Source organism: Mesoplodon bidens (genome assembly GCF_964165515.1).
Source record: "Mesoplodon bidens genome assembly, chromosome: 17".
NCBI lineage: Eukaryota > Metazoa > Chordata > Mammalia > Artiodactyla > Ziphiidae > Mesoplodon > Mesoplodon bidens.
The window spans coordinates 62,706,100-62,725,231 of NC_138174.1; the positions used below are offsets into that span (position 1 = coordinate 62,706,100).

Genomic DNA, 19,132 nt, shown 5'->3' on the forward strand with positions numbered 1-19,132 from the left:
TTATCAACATCATTCACCAGAATGGTGCTTTTTTTTTTTTTTTTTTTTTTACCAAGGATGAATCCAAGTTGACATACCATAATCACCCCAAGGACATAGTTTATCTTAGGGTTCACTCTTGGTGTTATATATACATTCTGTGGGTTTGGATAAATGTAAATTGACATATGGACATCATCATATTATCATACAGGGTATTTTCACTGCCTGAAAGATCACAAAAATATGTGCAAGAACAAATGACACAGAACAAGTGTTTTTATTTTGTCAGCTACCCTCAATGACCAAACTCCATCACAGACTATTTGCTCTCAGTTGGTCCCATTTTCTGCCTGTAACTTCCTACAGTTGCCTCCCTGAGATCTTACCCTTGCTGCCTTCGGCCCTCTCCCCTCTCCATTTTCTCTAGAGCTACAGGCTACCTCCAAGAAGCATTTCTTCCCTACACACCTAAGACCAGGGGACCATCATTTCAGTCGATCTCACTCAACTCTAGTCCCTGGGCCTCACACTGAGCCCAGCTCTGGCTCAACCTATTTCGACACAGCAGAATTCCGCAATTACAGTGTTCGGCCTCAGTTTGTGTTTCACTCTTGTTTGGCAAATCCCCTTACTAATTTTCAATCTGCTTACTACACTTTTCCCAGTCTCCACATGCCCCAGGCCCTTATGCTACTCCTATAGCCCTCCTTCAACCACCTCGGAGTTAATAACCTTGCTTCCTACTCCACAGAGAAAACAAGGCACCAGTCACACACTGAGGCCAGAAAGCTGGGCATAGTCTTTGACCCTTTTCCTTTTCTGAATGTAATATCCAATCAGTTACCTTTTCAAATCATCTTAAAGTCTTTAGGGAAGAGAGGAACTAAAAATACATGATAATCAAGTATTTAAAAAAATTTTTTACAGCAAAACAAAAATATACATTACTTTTAAAAAAGCCACATTATACATTAATAAAGTACTGATAAGTTTATAAATAAAATCATTTTAAACAGTAAATACATGATAAAATTTCTCTGATACAAGATTACTTACATAGTTCAATGACCAATTTTGAAAATATAAAAACTACATCCTTCTTTTAAAAAATATTTAACTTAATTGTACAAAATTATCAAATAAAAAGTGCTAGATATCCTTCCATTTGTTCTATTTTTAAAGCAATTGTAGCACATCAGACCTTAAAAAGATAAATTAGGGCAAAAGGCTCATCCTATACTGCCTAAAAAACTTCAGACTGTCTAGGCAGTGGGAAAGGATGGGAAGCTGAGTTCAATGCCAGTGAAGGCTGTCATCTGCCCAGAGCTATTACCTGTCCTTGTTCTCAGAACCAGGAGATTCCTCCTTCCTGGCCCACACCTACAGAAGAGTCTTTCTATGCTTACTGGTTCCTAATTTTTAGGAGAAAAGGTTTCTGAAAGAATTCTGATATTTAAATCCTATGCTAATACTGAACCTCTTCTAAAGACTGAGGCATTTTACATTTGAATTTTATACAAAAAAGTATACAAAAAAGTATACAAAAGTATACAAATGGACATCGCTTGATTTCATATCATGGTTGCTTGATTTCATATCATTTGTTGAGGTAGGATAAGTTTCTTCTTTCTCTGAAAACTGTCCCAATTACACAAATGGTGATTGTACTGGAAAGGGTTCTAATGCCTTTTCTGCATTCTTCCAGTTGTGAAAATTCTCTCTGTACCACTCAACTGATAAAACAAAAAGACAAAAATAAAAAACTAAACATCAGTTAACCAATATTTACTGAGTTCCTGCTAAGTAAGAAAAGCCTTGCCCATCAGCTAATGTGTAGGCAAGGATTGCCTAATGATGAAAACAATTTGATTTTGAACGAACCAATGATGTTAATCAGAAGATATTTCATCACCTGAAAACGTAGATTTACAAATCAACAATTTTTTTTCTTTTTAACTTCAAAAGTCCTTCAATACTGAATTTGCTGGTACAAGTATTAAAACATTCTAATTTTAGGGAATTCAGGGGGAAAGGGAGATAAGTCACTTGTACTGGTTTTAAAGTCATAGGAAAAAAAGTGTAGTATTTTGTTCATGTAAACATCACAAGGCTGCATGATAGGCACAGTGAGATGATGTCAACTTCCTTTTGTTAATATGTAAAATTATTTTATGTTGCTATCCTATTAATAAAGTTTTTTTAGTTGAAAAATAATAAATTATCTTTGAATTTGCTTTTTTTTTGGCTGCACTATGTGCGCAGCTTACAAAATCTTAGTTTCCTGACCGGGGCCCACAGCAGTGAAAGCGTGGAGTCCTAACCACTGGACCACCAAGGAAGTCCCTGAATTTGCTTTTTAAAATTCAATACAAATATTTTGTATGTCAAGCTCTGAACTGAGACTTTTTCCTACACTTGGGTATCTTTTCTCGAGTACATTTCTAAACAGAATTTAACATATGCACAGACTATATATACACTTATTTTAATGACTATTTCTGCACATACTAAATTTGCTTCCTATTTGTTTGTTTCAGTATAAAAAGACTCAAGATGCTCAAAGACGGCAACTGTCTCTATTTCACCAAATCTCAGATGCCTGATCTTAAGATGGACCATTACTTTACATATTAGTAAGAAAGAAAAAGAAAGAAAAAAAGTTGAAATAGTAATTATAAGACACTAGTGATTGTAAAACACATACCTCTCAAGGATGTGAAAAAAAGTGCATCTGAGAATCAATGAAATAGGTATCTGATAAATGCTAGTAAGACAAAGGAAGCCTAATCAGAAGTTAGTCTATGAAATTCAGGATACTTAATTACTAACGTTAGAAATACATTAAATGTAAAAGTTTGAAAAGTGAAAGTGATTCACCACGACACTGTTTGTAGTGTCCTAAAATAAATTCCTGTGCCTTAAAATTTTTCTGATTCTCCCCCTCCCCCAAAGGATCAATTCATAACATACTTGTTTTCTTTATTCCTTCTTTCCAAGGCACTTTAGGTCTCCATCCTAAGCCATGTATTTTTTCTGATTTCATTGGATATCTCATGTCATTGGTAGGTCTTGGAAAACAAAACAGATTTACAATGATACTGTGGATATATATTTACAAATGTATTTATTTATTTATTTTTGGCCCTGCTGCACAGCTTGAGGGATCTTCGTTCCCAGACTAGGGATTGAACTCAGGCCCTCGGCAGTGAAAGCATGGAGTCCTAACCACTGGACCACCAGGAAATTCCCTATTTACAAATTTAAATACTAAGAGAAATAACGTGTGTCCATAATTCAAATTTTCTCTCAAAAAATTCTCCCTGATGACACACTTATATATTTGTAAAATAAAGTATATGTTAAAAATCATTTATAATCCAGAAGCCTAGCCCTCACTGTGGCTTATCTTTTTCTCATTTCAACCACAATCTAGGTATGAATGCAATGTCTCATACCTAAATGTTTGATGAATGAATGAATAAATACACATAAACTTGTTAGGACTCATGTTCCATGCCCTGGGTCTGGTAGTTTATATACATTATAAATTAAATTTTAAAATAGTTCCATAAGCAAGATATTATTATCCCTATTTCACACTCAAGGAAATCTCAGACTTGGAAAGGGTCAATAACTTTCTTTAAGTCACACAGCTAATAATAATGCTACAGTTTATTGTTATGACATTTATAATCAGGAAAAAACATTTTAGCAGAAAACTCAAAAAAGATAAACTTTTCTGGGTAAGTCCATACATTTTATAATCTTATAAGTACCTAAGATTTCACAACATTTCCCCAATGTTTTAACTTGTTACTCACCTATCATTAACATAATCAACCCAGTTTTCCATTTCAGACTCTGAATTGGTCTCTTTGATCTGTCAAAATGGAGAAGACCTTCAAGTCAAATTATAAAGTGAGACCAGAGAATAAAATGGTATTCAACAACTGATTCAAAAGACAAGAAAAACAACCTCCTCCAAGTGGGGAAGACAGCTAAGATGAATAGCATTTTATTAACACTTTCCATACTTTATAACCTGAATTCCATCTGAAGCTCAGAGAGAATACACATTATATAAACTATAGGAGAAAATGAATTTTTTTGGCTTTTGGTTATTACTGTGTGATACTGCGATTTAATATAAGAAATATATATTTGGTGTTCATCCCTGCTCCTGGCACAGAGTTCCTAAAACCTTTGGAATTTCCTGGTGATGAGAGATAAAGGTGTCTTTTGCTGTTCATAAGTTCCTTTCAACCACACCAGAGTTCAGGTTAATACGCGATTTTTGGAAAGCGCCTAAGGATGAAGACTGCTTGCCAAGGGAACCAACCATGTGATTGGAGAGATGGAACTCAGCCTCCCTGCCCCCACCCCCAGGGAGGGGAAAGGGACCAGAAGTGGGACTAATCATCAGTGGCCATGATTCAATCAATCATGCCTACTTAATGAAGCCTCCATAAAAACCCAAGAGGAGAGCTTCCAGGCTGCTGAACACATGGAGGTGCTGGGAAGGTGGCACACCCAGAGAGGGCAGGAAGCTCCACACCCTTTCCCTCATATCTTGCCCTATGCATCTCCTCCATCTTTTGTAATAAACTGGTAATCTAGAGGGTAAACTGTTTTCCTGAGTTCTGTGAGCCCCTGTAGCAAATAACCTCAGACTTACACCTCGTTGATCAAAAAGCACAGGTGACAGCCAGGTCTCAGGGTTGACATGTGAAGTGAGGGCAGTCTTGTGAGACTGAGCCCTTAACCTGTGGGATCTGACACCATCTCCAGACAGATAATGTCAGAATTGAGTTAAATTGTAGGACACCGAGCTGGTGTCTGAGAATTGCTGGGCGTGGAAAACTCACATGTTTGGAGGACAGAGTGCTCTGTGAGTAGGGTAAAGGAAAACAAGTTTTTTCCATTCGTTCAGTCGCTCTTTTTACTGAATCCTGAGATTTATAGTTGATGCTCACTAGTAAATAAAAACACTCATAACTATTATCTATATATCAATGTTCCTTGATTCCAGGACACACAATTTAACATTCGATGTTCTGAAATTGAATATGTCTTATAATGGGTATGCACATTTAACGTTGTGGAATTTTCTTCCTGAAAAGCTGTGACTAAATGAGTGATGCAGTTTCAAATAATGACACATCTCAGCATACATATGGAATTATAAAGTTCCTTTTTTTACTGGTTCACTTTTCAAATGAGTAAACTGTAAATTGTTGATTTTGACAAAATTAGTGATTACTGTCACTAATGTAGTGCCAATTTTGAAAATACTACCCTTTAATAATATATACATACCAGTTGTATTAGTTCTTTGGCAAGCTGGAGAACCGACATTTCAAAATTGGTTCCAATGTTATAAATTTCACCTGGTTTTCCCTTTTTGAGGACAGTGAGAAATGCTTCTACTACATCAGTAGCATAAAGGAAGTTTCTTGTTTGAAGCCCTGATCCATGAATGCAGCTAAAAAGATGAAATGAAAGGGAATCATAAAGTGTAAAAAAAAGTAAGCTCTCCCAAACCAGGGTAAGGCAATGATTGGGTACAATTCCAGAGAAGGCAATTCCCATGAAGATCCTAGACATCTCTTACTGGAAATACAAATTCTCACGACTTCCAGATTTTATCCATAATTCTTAACTGACCTCCAAACCCACTGTGGGTGCTCACTAGGAAGTGGCAAACATGTAAGTGACCCCTGCAGAAATATTTATTCATCAATTTTGTACCTTAAGTTCACTTTGAAGATTATGTACAGTTCAGTTAAATCTTTTGAAAAAGTAAAATTATATAAAGATAGATGACAAATTTTAATGCTATAACTCAAAGTTTTAGGATGGATTATTTAAGAATTAAAATTATCTTAGTAATCAAATTATAAAGATGAATTATACATTATAATTATTTTTAAGACTATTACACTGACTGTAGAAGGAATTCTTAAATTTGTTGGGACATTAAATCCTAAGGCCTCCAACTCTAACACTTTATGATTTTCAAGAAAGACTGACACTAAATACTCTAGCATACAAGAAAAACATGGGTACAAAGGTAAATAACATACCATTTCCTGTTGTGTTGAAGTAAAGATATAAATTTTGGAATAACCTAAAAGAATATTTAAATCATCATTTCAGACTTTGGAAATTCATTCATTAATATAAACCTGAACTCATCATAAGACTAAAAGATTATTATTGTTAAGAAATACACTTATGGGCAAATTCTAATTCTTATCAGGAGTTCAAGAAACACTTATTATAATTTTGATAAGTAAAAGAACTGTAAGATCGTTTCCTATTTCACAAATACCAGTTACTTGCTAGATAAAAATGAAGATAAAATGATATAAATAGTGAAAAAGTTCAGAAAAAATCTTCCTGAACAGTTTGCTCTCACTGCAAGCTCACTTTTGTGTTGATTTCATACGAGCAGGAATCATATACTTTTTACTTTACATACAGCACCTATTCAATAAGTGCTTGTGAAATTAATAAAAAGTAATTCCAGTGCCACTGGATTCAAAGAAAATTTATGCTAAACGTGGTGAGATAAGAAATTATTAAATTTATAATAAGTGTTAAAAAATTAAGCCAAATATATATTAATATCAGCAGATCATGATACGGCCCTTTCCTTTGGGCAGAGAGATCAAGGCAACCAGCGGCTAAGAAGTGAGAAAACCCAGCTCTAAATTTCGGCAGTGAGATATACGTATAACTGATTCACTCTGCTGTGCACCTGCAACTAACACAACACTGTAAATCAACTATACTCCAATAAAAATTTTAATAAATAAATTTAGGCAGTGAGACTAGTAGTTACTTAACATTGGGCTTAATGATACAGAATCAACCACACACATTTTCAGCCTTTTAACTACATTTCTTTATTTGCTAAACTACCTTCTGGACGACATTCAGGCCTGCAACAATACGGAGGAGCTGGGGAACAGCTAATCGGCTGCCTTTAAGACAAGTTTATGTACAAGCTTCCTGCATCACTCTCTAGCCTCTACGTTTCTGTATAGCCTGACATATGGTCTGACTGCATACTAGGAAGGAGTCTTCACTGGCGTGACAGTAATGATGGGAGCACTCTATAGTGTTTTAGCATACTGCAAAGTACAAGGCATTTTCACATACATCATCTCACTGGACTCTTCAAAATCCTTCCTAAGTATTATCACTACCCGTCAATTTAAAGACAATGCTCAAAGGACCTAAGGTCATCCCAGCTGGTGAGTATCAAGTTGAGACTTAGACTCAAGTTTTCAAACTCTAAACATGATGAGATTTGTATGTGGCCTATAAAGCATTTATAATTACGGTTAATTGCAACATAAATTCTTTGGACAAATAACTGAAGAGAGATTATTTTAAATAATGAGAAGTTACAATCACTAAAACACATCAGGAATTCAAAAGTAAAATGTACCTTTTCTGGATATTGATGTGGTCCATAAACATTACTGCTTCGTGTGATGACAACTGGAAACTTAAGAGAGAGTTCGACATGAAGGTAATGGAAGCGTCCAATAATAATGATTATCTAAAGATAAGCAGTTTTAACATATGGGCACTTTTGACTGCATAATTCCACACACCTTAAGGACAGAAGCAAAGGGATTTTTTTTTTCTAATGTAAGGTTCCTGAAAAGACAGGAGAGGACGGGATTCAGATAAAGGCAGAGGTTCCAAAAGGAAGAAGAGGAATAGTCTCTTCACTGGGACAACGGAAGGATGAATACAGATGGAGGCGGGTTTCTAGGTCTGATAGCAGGAAATTAAGGACGTTTCTACCTGATTATTTCAGAGACCACCTGAGATGTTAAACTTCAAGTTGGCTTTCTCTGTTGGACCAACCCTTACAAATAAAAAGAGCATCCGTGGAGGGAAAAGACCAATGCTACTGGAACACAAAAGGCTAGAGAAGCTGAAGCAATTCCTTGGCTCGCCTTTCTGACCCAGTCCCTAATAACTCTGGAAGATCGGTGGGAAGCCAAGTGCAGAGGTTCCAGCTGATGATTCATAGTGGGCAAGGCTCCTGCATGGACACTGACACAGCCACTGGGGTAAACCTATCTCCCTTTCACGAGGGGCCGAGGGGAGCAGCGGCTGGTAAGGGAATCTGCCCTCCCTCTCCCTTCCTTCACTCAGAGGACTCCTGGGAATCAGGACATTCCAACAGGGCTTTTCACTCTGGCTTTAACACTCTACCTATTAGTGAAGCAGAAAAAAAACATATACATAAATTATTCCTTTAAATGATGAACTGGAATAGAAGAAGTAGTTCCCTGCTTTGTCCACACAATATTGGAAATCAGTTTTTAAAATTCCTTAATATATAACTTTCCTTAATCTATGTCTGCCATTCTAAAAATGAAACGTTGTTAATGCTAACTTGGAGTTTTAACACCGAAGTCCAAAGAAAAATGATTCTAGAGTTTCTGAGGTCAGTTCTTACCCTGTATCGTTCCCAGTAAGACTGTACAAAACACTCAGCAGCTGCTTTAGATGATGCGTAAGGATTTGTAGGTTGCTTGGGAGAAGATTCATCAAATTCCTAATTTTAAAAAGATATATTAAAAAATAAGTATTATGTATACTTTCTAAGTAGAAAAATTGGAGAACATATTACAAACTTGAAATGTAAATCAGTACGTTTAAAAAACATTTATCGAGGACGTCCCTGGTGGTGCAGTGGTTAAGAATCCTGCCAACGCAGGGGACACAGGTGCGATCCCTGGTCCAGGAAGATCCCACATGTCGTGGAGCAACTAAGTCAGTGCGCCATGACTACTGGGCCTGCGCTCTAGATCCCGCAAGCCACAACTACTGATCCCACGTGCCGCAACGACTGAGACCCGCGCACCTAGAGCCCACGCTCTGCAACGAGACGCCATCGCAGTGAGAAGCCCATGTACCGCAAGGAAGGGTAGCTCCCACTCGCCGCAACTAGAGAAAGCCCGCAGAGCAACAAAGACCCAATGCAGCCCCCCCAAAAAAAAATTTATTGAAACCCAACTATGTGCCTGGCATTTTTCAAAGCACTTTACATGTAGTGACTTCTTTAAAGTTCACAACAACCCTGTAAGGCAGGCAGACAGCACAGCAAGTGCAAAGGCCCTGAGACAGACTGTGTCCAATGGAACTACAAGGAGGCTAGTGTGAGGGAAGAGAAATATGAGATGAGGTCTGAAAGCCAGAGGCCAGAGCATGTGGAACCTTGAAGGCCACTGTCAAAACACCGATGGGTTTTGATGAGAGTAATATCATGATCTGACTTATATTTTAAAAAGCATTCTGGCTACTGTGTCAGATCTGATGTAGGCTGACAGGAGTACAAGAAGGAAGAAGCTTACCTGATAAAAATTGCAAAGAGAGTTTGCAAATGGCTGTTCCTCAGAAGTGGGATTGGGCACTGAGGAGAAGTGGTCAGGGTCTGCTTTTTCTCATTATAAGTCTTTTCAAACTACTTGGCTTTTTTTCCACTATGTACGTGTTTTGGTAAATAAATGCATTTAAAAAATAAACAAAACAAAATGAGGTCATTGTAAACACCGACTATGAAAAATACAGACTGGAGAATGGAGCCTCTCTTTGCATAAAAAGTATAATGTTTACAAATGATTAACAAAGGAGAACAGATTCCAGTTTCTACAACAATTTCACACTCACTCCTTGACAGTACAATATGCTTTGCTGAGCAGAAGAGAAGGGAGACAGGCCTTATGCTGCAGCGTAACTTACACATGCTTTGGCCCATGGGACTGACATTCATGATGTAAGACTGGGTGATCAGGGAAAAGCTGCTGCTCGCTTGCAAAATATGTCGGTCAAATTACATATATAAATCTGTACCAGACTAGGCTGTGGTTCCCCATCTGGGGTGGTATTATTTGATTTGAACAGAAGACACAATGGAATAATATTCTGGGGAGTCCTGGAAGTGTGTATAATCAGAAGGTGAAAGAGTAGGTTTTCATAAGACAGGTTTGTATGGTGGTGCAGGGTAAGCAGGTGAAACAGTCATTTTCTTTTTATAACATCTGTTTTATTTATTTATTTTATTTATTTATTTTTGGCTGCATTGGGTCTTTGTTGCTGCACGCGGGCTTTCTCTAGTTGCGGTAAGCGGGGGCTACTCTTCGTTGCGGTGCGCAGGCATCTCATTGCAGTGGCTTCTCTTGTTGTGGAGCAAGGGCTCTAGGTGCACAGGCTTCAGTAGTTGTGGCGCAGGGTTTCCCTAGTGGCGGTAGGCGGGGGCTACTCTTCGTTGCGGTGCGCAGGCAACTCATTGCAGTGGCTTCTCTTGTTGTGGAGCAAGGGCTCTAGGTGCACAGGCTTCAGTAGTTGTGGCGCAGGGTTTCCCTAGTGGCTCAGTGGTTAAGAATCCTCCTGCCAATGCAGGGGACATGGGTTCGAGCCCTGGTCTGGGAAGACCCCACATGCTGCGGAGGAACTAAGTCCATGCTCCACAGTTACTGAGCCTGTGCTCTAGAGCCCATGAGCCACAACTACTGAGCCCACGTGCTGCAACTACTGAAGCCCACGCGCCTAGAGCCCGTGCTCTGCAATAAGAGAAGCCACTGCAATGAGAAGCCCGCGCACTACAACAAAGAGTAGCCCCTGCTCGCCACAACTAGAGAAAGCCCGTGTGCAGCAACGAAGACCCAATGCAGCCAAAAATAAATAAATAAATATTAAAAATTATTTTTAAAAAAAAGTAGTTGTGGCGCATGGGCTCAGTAGTTGTGGCACTCGGGCTTAGCTGCTCTGCAGCATGTGGGATCTTGCCAGACCAGGGCTCGAACCCGTGTCCCCTACATTGGCAGGCAGACTCCTAACCACTGCACCACCAGGGAAGTCTGAAACAGTCATTTTCTAAGCTCACCTTATCAAGACTGCCTCCATAGACCTCATCTGTGCTGACATAAATAAATTTCTCCACTCTGGCTTCATGAGCAGCACTTACCAAAACGTGAGTGCCATAAACATTAACATACGTAAACTCAAAGGCACGGACAAATGAAAGATCTAAAAAAAAGAAGAAAAAGCTAGAATTCCGCTCAAGGGACAAAGCAAATACTAAACAGTAGACTCAGGCTTAAGGAAAGCTCTATTCACTTTTCTTCATTCACCACAACTGCAACGGTGTTAAAAATAACATAAGGTGCATTGCTATCTATGATTTCTTTAAGCCCAAATTACACAGTACATGTGAATTCTTAGAACCTAGAAAACTATCAGTGCTATATTTGCAGGAAACTTTTGTTTTTAATTCAAAAAAGAAATGATACATCTAAAATTCAAAATGCTCTTAAATTTAAAAAAATTTTGGAACTAAAAGGTAGGAGGGTTTGCTTTGTTGGTATCAAGAATTATTATAAAGTTATAGTAATTACAGTGTGGTAATGGCATAAGGATAGACAAAGACCAATGGAACGGAACAGGAGCCCAGAAACAGAACCACGCATATATGGGTACTTGATCTCCAACAAAGGTGGCAATGGGGAAAGGTTGATTCTTTCAATAAATGGTGCTGGGTCAAACTGATATTCACATGGGGAAAATATCTGAATGTAGAAGGCAAAACAATAACTTTTATGAAAAGAATATAAGAGAATATCTCCATGACCTTGGAGGTAGGAAAAGAGTTCTTACACAGAACACAAAGAGCACTAACCATAAATGAAAAGGCTGATAAACTGGACTACACTGAAATGAAGAATTTCAAATCATCAAAAGATATCATTAAGAAAGTGAAAAGGCAGGGAAATTCCTGGCAGTCTGGTGGTTAGGACTTAGCACTCTCACTGCCAAGGGCCTGGGTTCAATCCCTGGTTGGGGAACTCAGATCGCACAACACAGCTGAGGTGTGGTAAGGTGAGGTGACATGAGTTGAGGTGGGGTGAGATGAGGTGAGATGAGATAAAATAAAATAGAAAGGAAGTGAAAAGGCAAATCACAGATTGGAAAAAAGGTAGTGGAAAAGGTTTGAATTCAGAATATATAAAGGACTTATAAAAATCTGTAAGGAAAAAACTGACAACCCACTTGAAAATGGTAAACAGACTTACACAGGAACTTTCTAAAGAGATATACAAATAGGAAAGGGAGGAGGATATCCAGTAAACAAATGCAAAGGTTTTTAACATCATTAATAATCAGGGAAAAGTATAATAAAACCACCAAAGATTGACAACAGGAAGTACTGGTAAGCATCTGATAAATTGTAGGAAGGAAAACCACTTTATCATTAACCAAGTGGAAGGATTTGTTCTACCAGACATGAAAACACTACATTAGTCAATATACTGTGTAATCAGCACAGGCAGAGACAGATAGACAAATGGGGAGTTGAGAAACAGATACTCATATAGATGCTTGATACATGACAGCGCAGTGGAAACTGGTGAACTTTCCCATAAGTGGTAGAGGTCCAACTGGTACTCAAATAGAAAAGAATGAAATTGGATTCTTATCTCATACTGCATATAAAAATGAGTTTCAGATGGATTACAAATCTAAATGTGAAAGGCAAAACTATAAAGCTTTTCAAAGATAACACAGAAGAATATCTTCATGACCTTGGGGTAAAAGAGAATTTCTTAAGACCTAAAAAGCATTAACCATACCATAAAAGATATATAAATTCATTGAGAATTTATATAAGAACATCTGTTCATCAACACACACTAGCAAAAAGATGAAAAAATAAGCCACAGAGTGGGAGAAGATATATATAATACACATAACAAAGGACTAGTATCCAGTGTGTGTGTGTGTGTGTGTGTGTGTGTATACACACACACATACACACACACATATATATATATTCCAACAAATCAATGAGAATTTATTTAAAATTTTTAAAATGGGCAAAAGATTTCAACAGCATTTCACAAAAGAAGAAACTGAAATTATTAATAAACATATAAAAAGTACACAGCTTCATCAGTAATCAGGGAAATACAAATTAAAACCACAATCAGATGCCACTCTACACACTACTCAGATTGACAAAAATGGAAAAGACTGACAAAACTAAGCTTTGGTGAGATCTAGAGTAACAGAAGGTCTCATATACTCCTGCAGGAGAAGAAACTGGTATAACTGCTTTGGAATACAGTTGGAAATTATCTCCATGTTGAAGTGTGCAGATCTTACAATTCCAGTTATATATTGAGAGAAATGTGTATTTATGTGTACCAAGATGCATGTGTAAGAATGCTCATGGTAGTATTGTTCAAAATTGCTCCAACGTGCAAACAATCCAAATGTCCATCGACAGTAAAACAGACACAGGAATTGTGGTATATACTTAGAATGGAATAGTGTATGTCACTGACAAGGAACAAATTATACCTACACCCAACTGCATGGATGAATCTACAAGGATGAAAAAGCAAGACCAAAAACCCTCCATGTTATTTTATATACGCATTTTTATAAAATCTAAAAACAGGCAAAACTAACCTATACTGTTTAGAGATAAATACAGAGACAGTAAAACTGCAGAGAACACCAAGGGAAATTATAACTTAAAAGTCAGGTAATAAGGCAGTAGTAATACTCCCACTAAAGAGGGTTCAGCAACATTCTTTTGTTTAGGTGATGGCTACATGAGTATTCACATTATCATTACTCATTTAACCTTACTTCTAAATTCTTCTGAATATATATTACATTTCACAATACAAAATGTTAGACGAATTATTAGAAGATATCTTAGGACAAAACAGTACAGATAATAATATAATGTTCAACTGGGTATCTACCACCCACCTTAAGAAAAACAACATAAAAATACAGCTGAAGGCCCATTTCCCCAGAAGTCATCACTATTCTGGATTTGGCTAAACTCAGTTTTAAGATAACATTCAAGGTTGCATTTTACCCTACGCTAACACAAGGGATCTGAATGGCGCCAAGTATCTAGATGACAGAGTGACTACGGGCTTTTCTGGTAAAACATGGTCTATGTTCTTTCACATACATTAAGTACCTACTTGTTCAACCCCATTATTGGACCTTGATTTTGGCTAGTTAGCCACTGGAAAAAAACATTTGCCCATCATTAAACAACGCTTACCTACATGTGTTTGTGCAGCAAAATGTAGTACTATGTCTATTTTCTCTGTTTCAAAAAGTAGTTTCACGAAGTGAGAATCACATATGTCACCCTATATAAAAAAACAAACATGAAAAAACTAAGTTTCTTTGAGCACTCCCAACCATAATAACCATTTTACTTCATGAACAAAAACATGATGAGAAAAAAAATTAATCCCCTCCCCCAGGTATAAAAGAGAATATCTTGAAAATTCAACTGAGGGGTCAAATACTGTAATGAGGTATTTCTTCAGCATCCTAGGATAACTGATATTCAATTCAAATTATGTTTTTGCAAATAAGTGTCTAAAACAGTATTTTTTTGAGCACCAACTACTTCTGTGGACTGTGCTAGCTTTTTTTCTTGACATTCTTGCCAACCTAAGGTAACTATGTTAGCAGGAAAAAATTTAAACATACTTTTAAAAGTTTGAGATAACCACTGTTGAAATATATTCAAAGTAAGTATAACAACTGGAATGATGGATTTCACCACAACTAAGTAAACTTATGAGTATTTTTAATGTTATATGTACATTTAGTTCTAAAAACACGTATTCTCAACAATTCCTCAGTGACTAAAGGAGACACTTTCAGATAAAAGAAAAAAATTATCAAATGTTTGCTTAGTATATTCTTTAAGATTTGTAGTTAAAAAGAGAGTTTATAGAATCAACATAAATCATAAGGTAGTTTCATTTGACATTAAAATTTCCCTTTCTGAATGAGTGACCTGGCTGCTTGGTTTATACTTTGGACAACCATGGGCTTGTATGGTGGGGTTTTTGACTACTGACTGGCCTGAGTAATACCCTACTTTATACCAATCTCTTTAAATACCAGCAAGGCCTTATGAAGAAGGCTAGTGAGGACCTAAAGATCACACATCATGGAATTTCAGTCAGCTACTCACAGATCTGCCAAGGCATCAAAAATAACACGTAGTGTTATATGCAGTATCAATCTACAAGTAATATCCTCTATAGCACATGGTACTTCTGGAAATTAAAAAGGTCTTTAATAAGCGTGCTTCCAAGCCCATATTACACAAGTTTACAAAGTAGAAAGATATAATGTCTAAATGACTAAAGAGGCACAGTATAAAATAATTATATAACTATAAGAATACTTCCATACCTGTATAAATTTGTAATTTTGTTTATTAGAAATGGTTTCAAGATTCTTCAGGCTTGCACAGTAATCCAGCTTAAAATAAGTAAGGATGGGGGAAAAACAACACAAAAAAGTGATAAAAGCTTTTCCTATAAAATATCAATTTATTTAAAATACTATAGAGTTCTGATCATAACACAAAAATGCATCTTCTTAAAGTGTTTGCTCTCAGTGTTTTTAGAAGTTACTTATATCTTAAAAGTAAAAAACAAACAAAAATATGTAATTTTGTTACCTTTTCAAAATACAAAAAAATTGATTTTTATAAGCCCCTCCTTTAAAAAATTTTCCTGCCCAGATTTGCCTTCAGCCACTGGGGGCTGTAAGAGTTCACCATTCCTTACTGAAAAGGAATTAGTGATTGAATACAATTACAACTGTGTTACACACATTGTAACTCATTATGCTTTTTCCTGAGTTAACTGTTGGTAAATCAGTGTATACAGATGGAGGGAAAAATTACTGTCCATGATATTATGGCAGGCAAAAATTATTAAGACTTACAGATTATTTTTTGTCTCTCTCTCTGTATTTTTTACTATTATGTTTTATAAAATTAAGGTAACTAATTGTATCTTGTGTTTAAAGTCAACAACACAGTGATTACCAATCATGGCTTTCAGAATCTCCAGGGAACTTCCAATTATTACAGAAAAATTCTCAAAACTAAATTAATTTACGTGCACTTTAGTTTTTAAAATAAGTATATAATTTTCAGGAGGTGGCAGTTATAAAATCATATAATAAAGTATCTAAATGCCAAAAAAGGTTAATAATCACAAGATTACACTAAATACTGAATTCAGAGTGAAGATTTTCTTTTAGTAAAAATACTGCACTTAAAACCTTTATGTTATGGGCTATCATAACAAATTTAAAAGTTTCAAGACTTTATGTAAGATTTAAAACTGTATGAATACATGACTATATAGGCTCCTAAGCTGCTAAAATGACTAAATAAAAAACTAAAATATCAGCAGGACAGGACTCTAATACTTTTAAAAAATATAAATAAGTTTCAGCACACAGGGGTCTTTTTTTTTTTTAAACACAGAGCTCATTTTTATAAAACTTACCTTGTCTAGATTTATGATCATATAGTTTGGATAATCTTCTACTAAGGAGACAATCACATGTGATGCACTATAGAGAAAAGCGTATCTTGTTAGCAGAAAATTTAACCTTTTCCTTAAATTCTCAAACATTATCCTAAATTGTTGAATATTAGGAAACTATTCAAAGATACCTTCAAATTGTTGCAAGATAACAGAAATGATATAACTACACTGAATATACACACATCCACACTTTTCATTAATCTTCTCAACAGTATTGATATACAAAGTCTTACACTCCCTTTACACTATGGTGAAGAGGGAATTTACTGGTCTTGGGTATAAGAAAATAATTAACCAAATGATGCTGTCCATGCATACTTTGAGCGTGGGAGTAAAGCAGTATCATAAATACAATGGGTGGTATTCACTGCAGCTGGACTTCAACGACAATGTGCCTTTTCAGAGACTGCAGGTATAACTATGTAAAAATTAAGCTGTTATGAGCATAGGAGTTGTCCATGTTCACAGTAGCCTACTGCAATTGCTATTTCTTGGTATAAGAATTTGGTGGTGTAAAGTGGTAAACCTAGGTTTCCAAGGCTAAGAACTGCTGAAACCATCCTGAGGTTAGTGGCACAGTGGGTTTTAAAGGACCCTGAAATGGAGCCAGAGGCATCTCTCAGTGAGATGATCCACCAGATTTTTATCATATACACCAAAACGTTGGGCTCCTAGGAACAAATTATGAATTCAGAGTTTGTACTTGACAGCCCTTTCACAGAACTTTCTAGGACGTACCTTTCCTGGACCAGCACTGTACCACCCTTTTACGCCCATGCTCCCCTTTTCATTAAATGAAACTTGCCTGGTACCCACCTCCAAGTCACTGTCAGATTGTTAGAGGTGATCTAATATACTAATGGGGGGGGGAGCATTCTTCCAGGTGTTGAGAAAACCACAGTCTCTGACCTCACTCGGTTTACATACTAGGGTTGGGATGCAGGCAATAAGCAAGTCAACACAAATATGCAAAACAGTTTCAGGTAGTGATAAGTGTGTTAGTTGGGAGAGGGGCTATTTTAGATAGGGTGGTCAGCTAAGGCCGGGAGGAGGTGACCTCTGCGTAAACATCTGAACTGAGTGATGCACACAGCCTAAGCAAAGGGGAAGCAAGTGCAAAGGCCTCAAAATAGGGGAAACTAGCCTCCAGGGTTCCAGGAACTGCAAGAGGCCCAGAAAAGCAAGAGGTGGAACGACAGGAGATCTGGTTTGAGCTTTGACACCTGAGAGTCTTCTCGACATGGTAAAGAGTTTGCATTTTATTCCAAGTCCAACAGGAATCTTTGGAGTGAAATTACGCACTTATTTACTTAATAAACACTATCTTGTGCGTGAGACCAGGCTTTAAGGGAACAAGAGTAGAAGCAGTGTGACCATCAGGAGGCTACAGTAGCAGTCTAGGCAAAAGCAGACATTAACAGGGGAGGAGGGTGAGAAGTGGTCTCTTTGGAAGGAGTGAGAGAAGACTTGCTGATTAAATATGGGTGTGAGAGGGAAAGAGGCTTCAAACGACTAGTGCAGGTCAAAACACCGACAGAGGATTTTTTAAAGTCTGCTGAATAAATGAAACCCTTATCATAATCCCAAAACCGGTTCATGGAGCCTATACGTCCAAGGCCTGTGTATCGTGGGCCCTGGGCTCGGGTTGGGGCAGTTGGTGCGAAGCTTACTGCAAAGGGTGCGCACTCAGAAGAGTGACAGGTACCTCTCGGGCCAGGTAGAAAGGTGGACAGTACCACAGCACTTTTGCTTCGTTTGGGAGGCGTTTAAAAGAAGTCGTTTCAAAGGAGCCACGGCATGTCTTCGCAGGCCGGGAAGTGGAGAGAAGGTGGGATGATCCTAGTCGTGCGTTAAGACCCTCCCCCTGTCAATCAGATCCCCAAAGCTGATCCCAAGTTGCCAAGCGCAAGCAGAGGCGCAGGGAAAGGTTGGGGTTTCTGGGGAGCCACTACTCTGCCAGCGGCGCCGTTACCTACATGAAACCAGCACCCCCGGTCACCAGGACCCGCTTCGCAAAGCCGTCGGGAGGACGCGAGGGCTCGGGCCGTCCCGCAGCCGACATCTCCCAGCTCAGCAGGGACTGGAACCGTAAAACGCCAGGTTTGTAGATCGTAGGGAAGTACCACCGCGACTTTTTGCGACGCGTGTCCCTCCCCCGACACGTTAACGGGATAGGCAGCGGTCGCTTCCGGAGCTCGGGCTGACTTGTCCCCGCCCACTGACGGCTGGGCGGGGCCCCCGGGTGTGCGGGCCGCGTAGCGCCACTGAGCAGGCGCAGCTCTTCTCTGCCAACACCTCGGAGGATTGGAGTGACTGGGGTAGCTGGGAAAGTAGGGTCTTAAAGGTTCCGGGGCAAATGACACCACCGTGGATTAGGCTTTACTTAGCTACACATGTGGTCGGAGTTAGGAATGATTACCTTCTTTTCATTCTTGAACTACAGCGATCTCCACAGATTACTCACCGGTTGAGCTGAGAACTCCAGTTCTCTTAGTTCTGTTCTTGCAAACTGTGGAGATAGAAGGTTGGAATTGCAAAATGGCCTTTTACTTTCTCGTCGGCACCATTTACAGACAGTGCGGGCCGCTTGCAGTCGTGGTAAAGATGTTCCCTAGATCCTATCCTTAGATGTTTTCCTACTGTTCTCCCTCTTGCTCACCCTGCCTCAGCCTCCCTGCCCTCCTTTGGTCTTCCTTGCATTTCCCAGGCATGCTTCTTCTCTT

General features: G+C 38.1%; 1 protein-coding gene across 3 annotated transcripts; it reads right to left on the reverse strand.

Moving 5' to 3' along the window:
• Positions 1-240: 240 nt before the first annotated feature.
• Positions 241-18,594, reverse strand: TGDS (TDP-glucose 4,6-dehydratase). Of its 3 annotated transcripts, XM_081214632.1 has the most exons (13): positions 18,386-18,463; positions 18,115-18,273; positions 16,368-16,434; positions 15,256-15,324; positions 14,099-14,189; positions 10,898-11,040; positions 8,468-8,566; positions 7,439-7,498; positions 6,066-6,109; positions 5,299-5,464; positions 3,804-3,862; positions 2,953-3,050; positions 241-1,715 (listed from the first exon to the last, which is right to left on the reverse strand). In XM_081214632.1, the coding sequence occupies exons 3-13, from the start codon at positions 16,386-16,388 to the stop codon at positions 1,630-1,632; spliced, it is 936 nt and encodes a 311-aa protein (XP_081070758.1). In that variant the 5' UTR covers positions 16,389-16,434; positions 18,115-18,273; positions 18,386-18,463; the 3' UTR covers positions 241-1,629. The 3 variants fall into 3 exon arrangements, with proteins under 3 accessions (XP_081070758.1, XP_081070759.1, XP_081070757.1); XM_081214633.1 differs by lacking the exon at positions 18,115-18,273 and having other exon boundaries at positions 18,386-18,594; XM_081214631.1 differs by lacking the exons at positions 15,256-15,324; positions 18,115-18,273 and having other exon boundaries at positions 18,386-18,592.
• Positions 18,595-19,132: the final 538 nt, after the last annotated feature.

Coding starts and splice junctions, on each gene's coding strand:
- TGDS (XM_081214633.1), bottom strand. CDS start 18,471: ATGTCGGCTGCGGGACGGCCCGAGCCCTCGCGTCCTCCCGACGGCTTT. Junction 15,325..16,367: donor TGATCATAAATCTAGACAAG/GTAAGTTTTATA, acceptor ACTTATTTTAAG/CTGGATTACTGTGCAAGCCT. Junction 11,041..14,098: donor TGCTGCACAAACACATGTAG/GTAAGCGTTGTT, acceptor TCTTTTTTTTAG/ATCTTTCATTTGTCCGTGCC.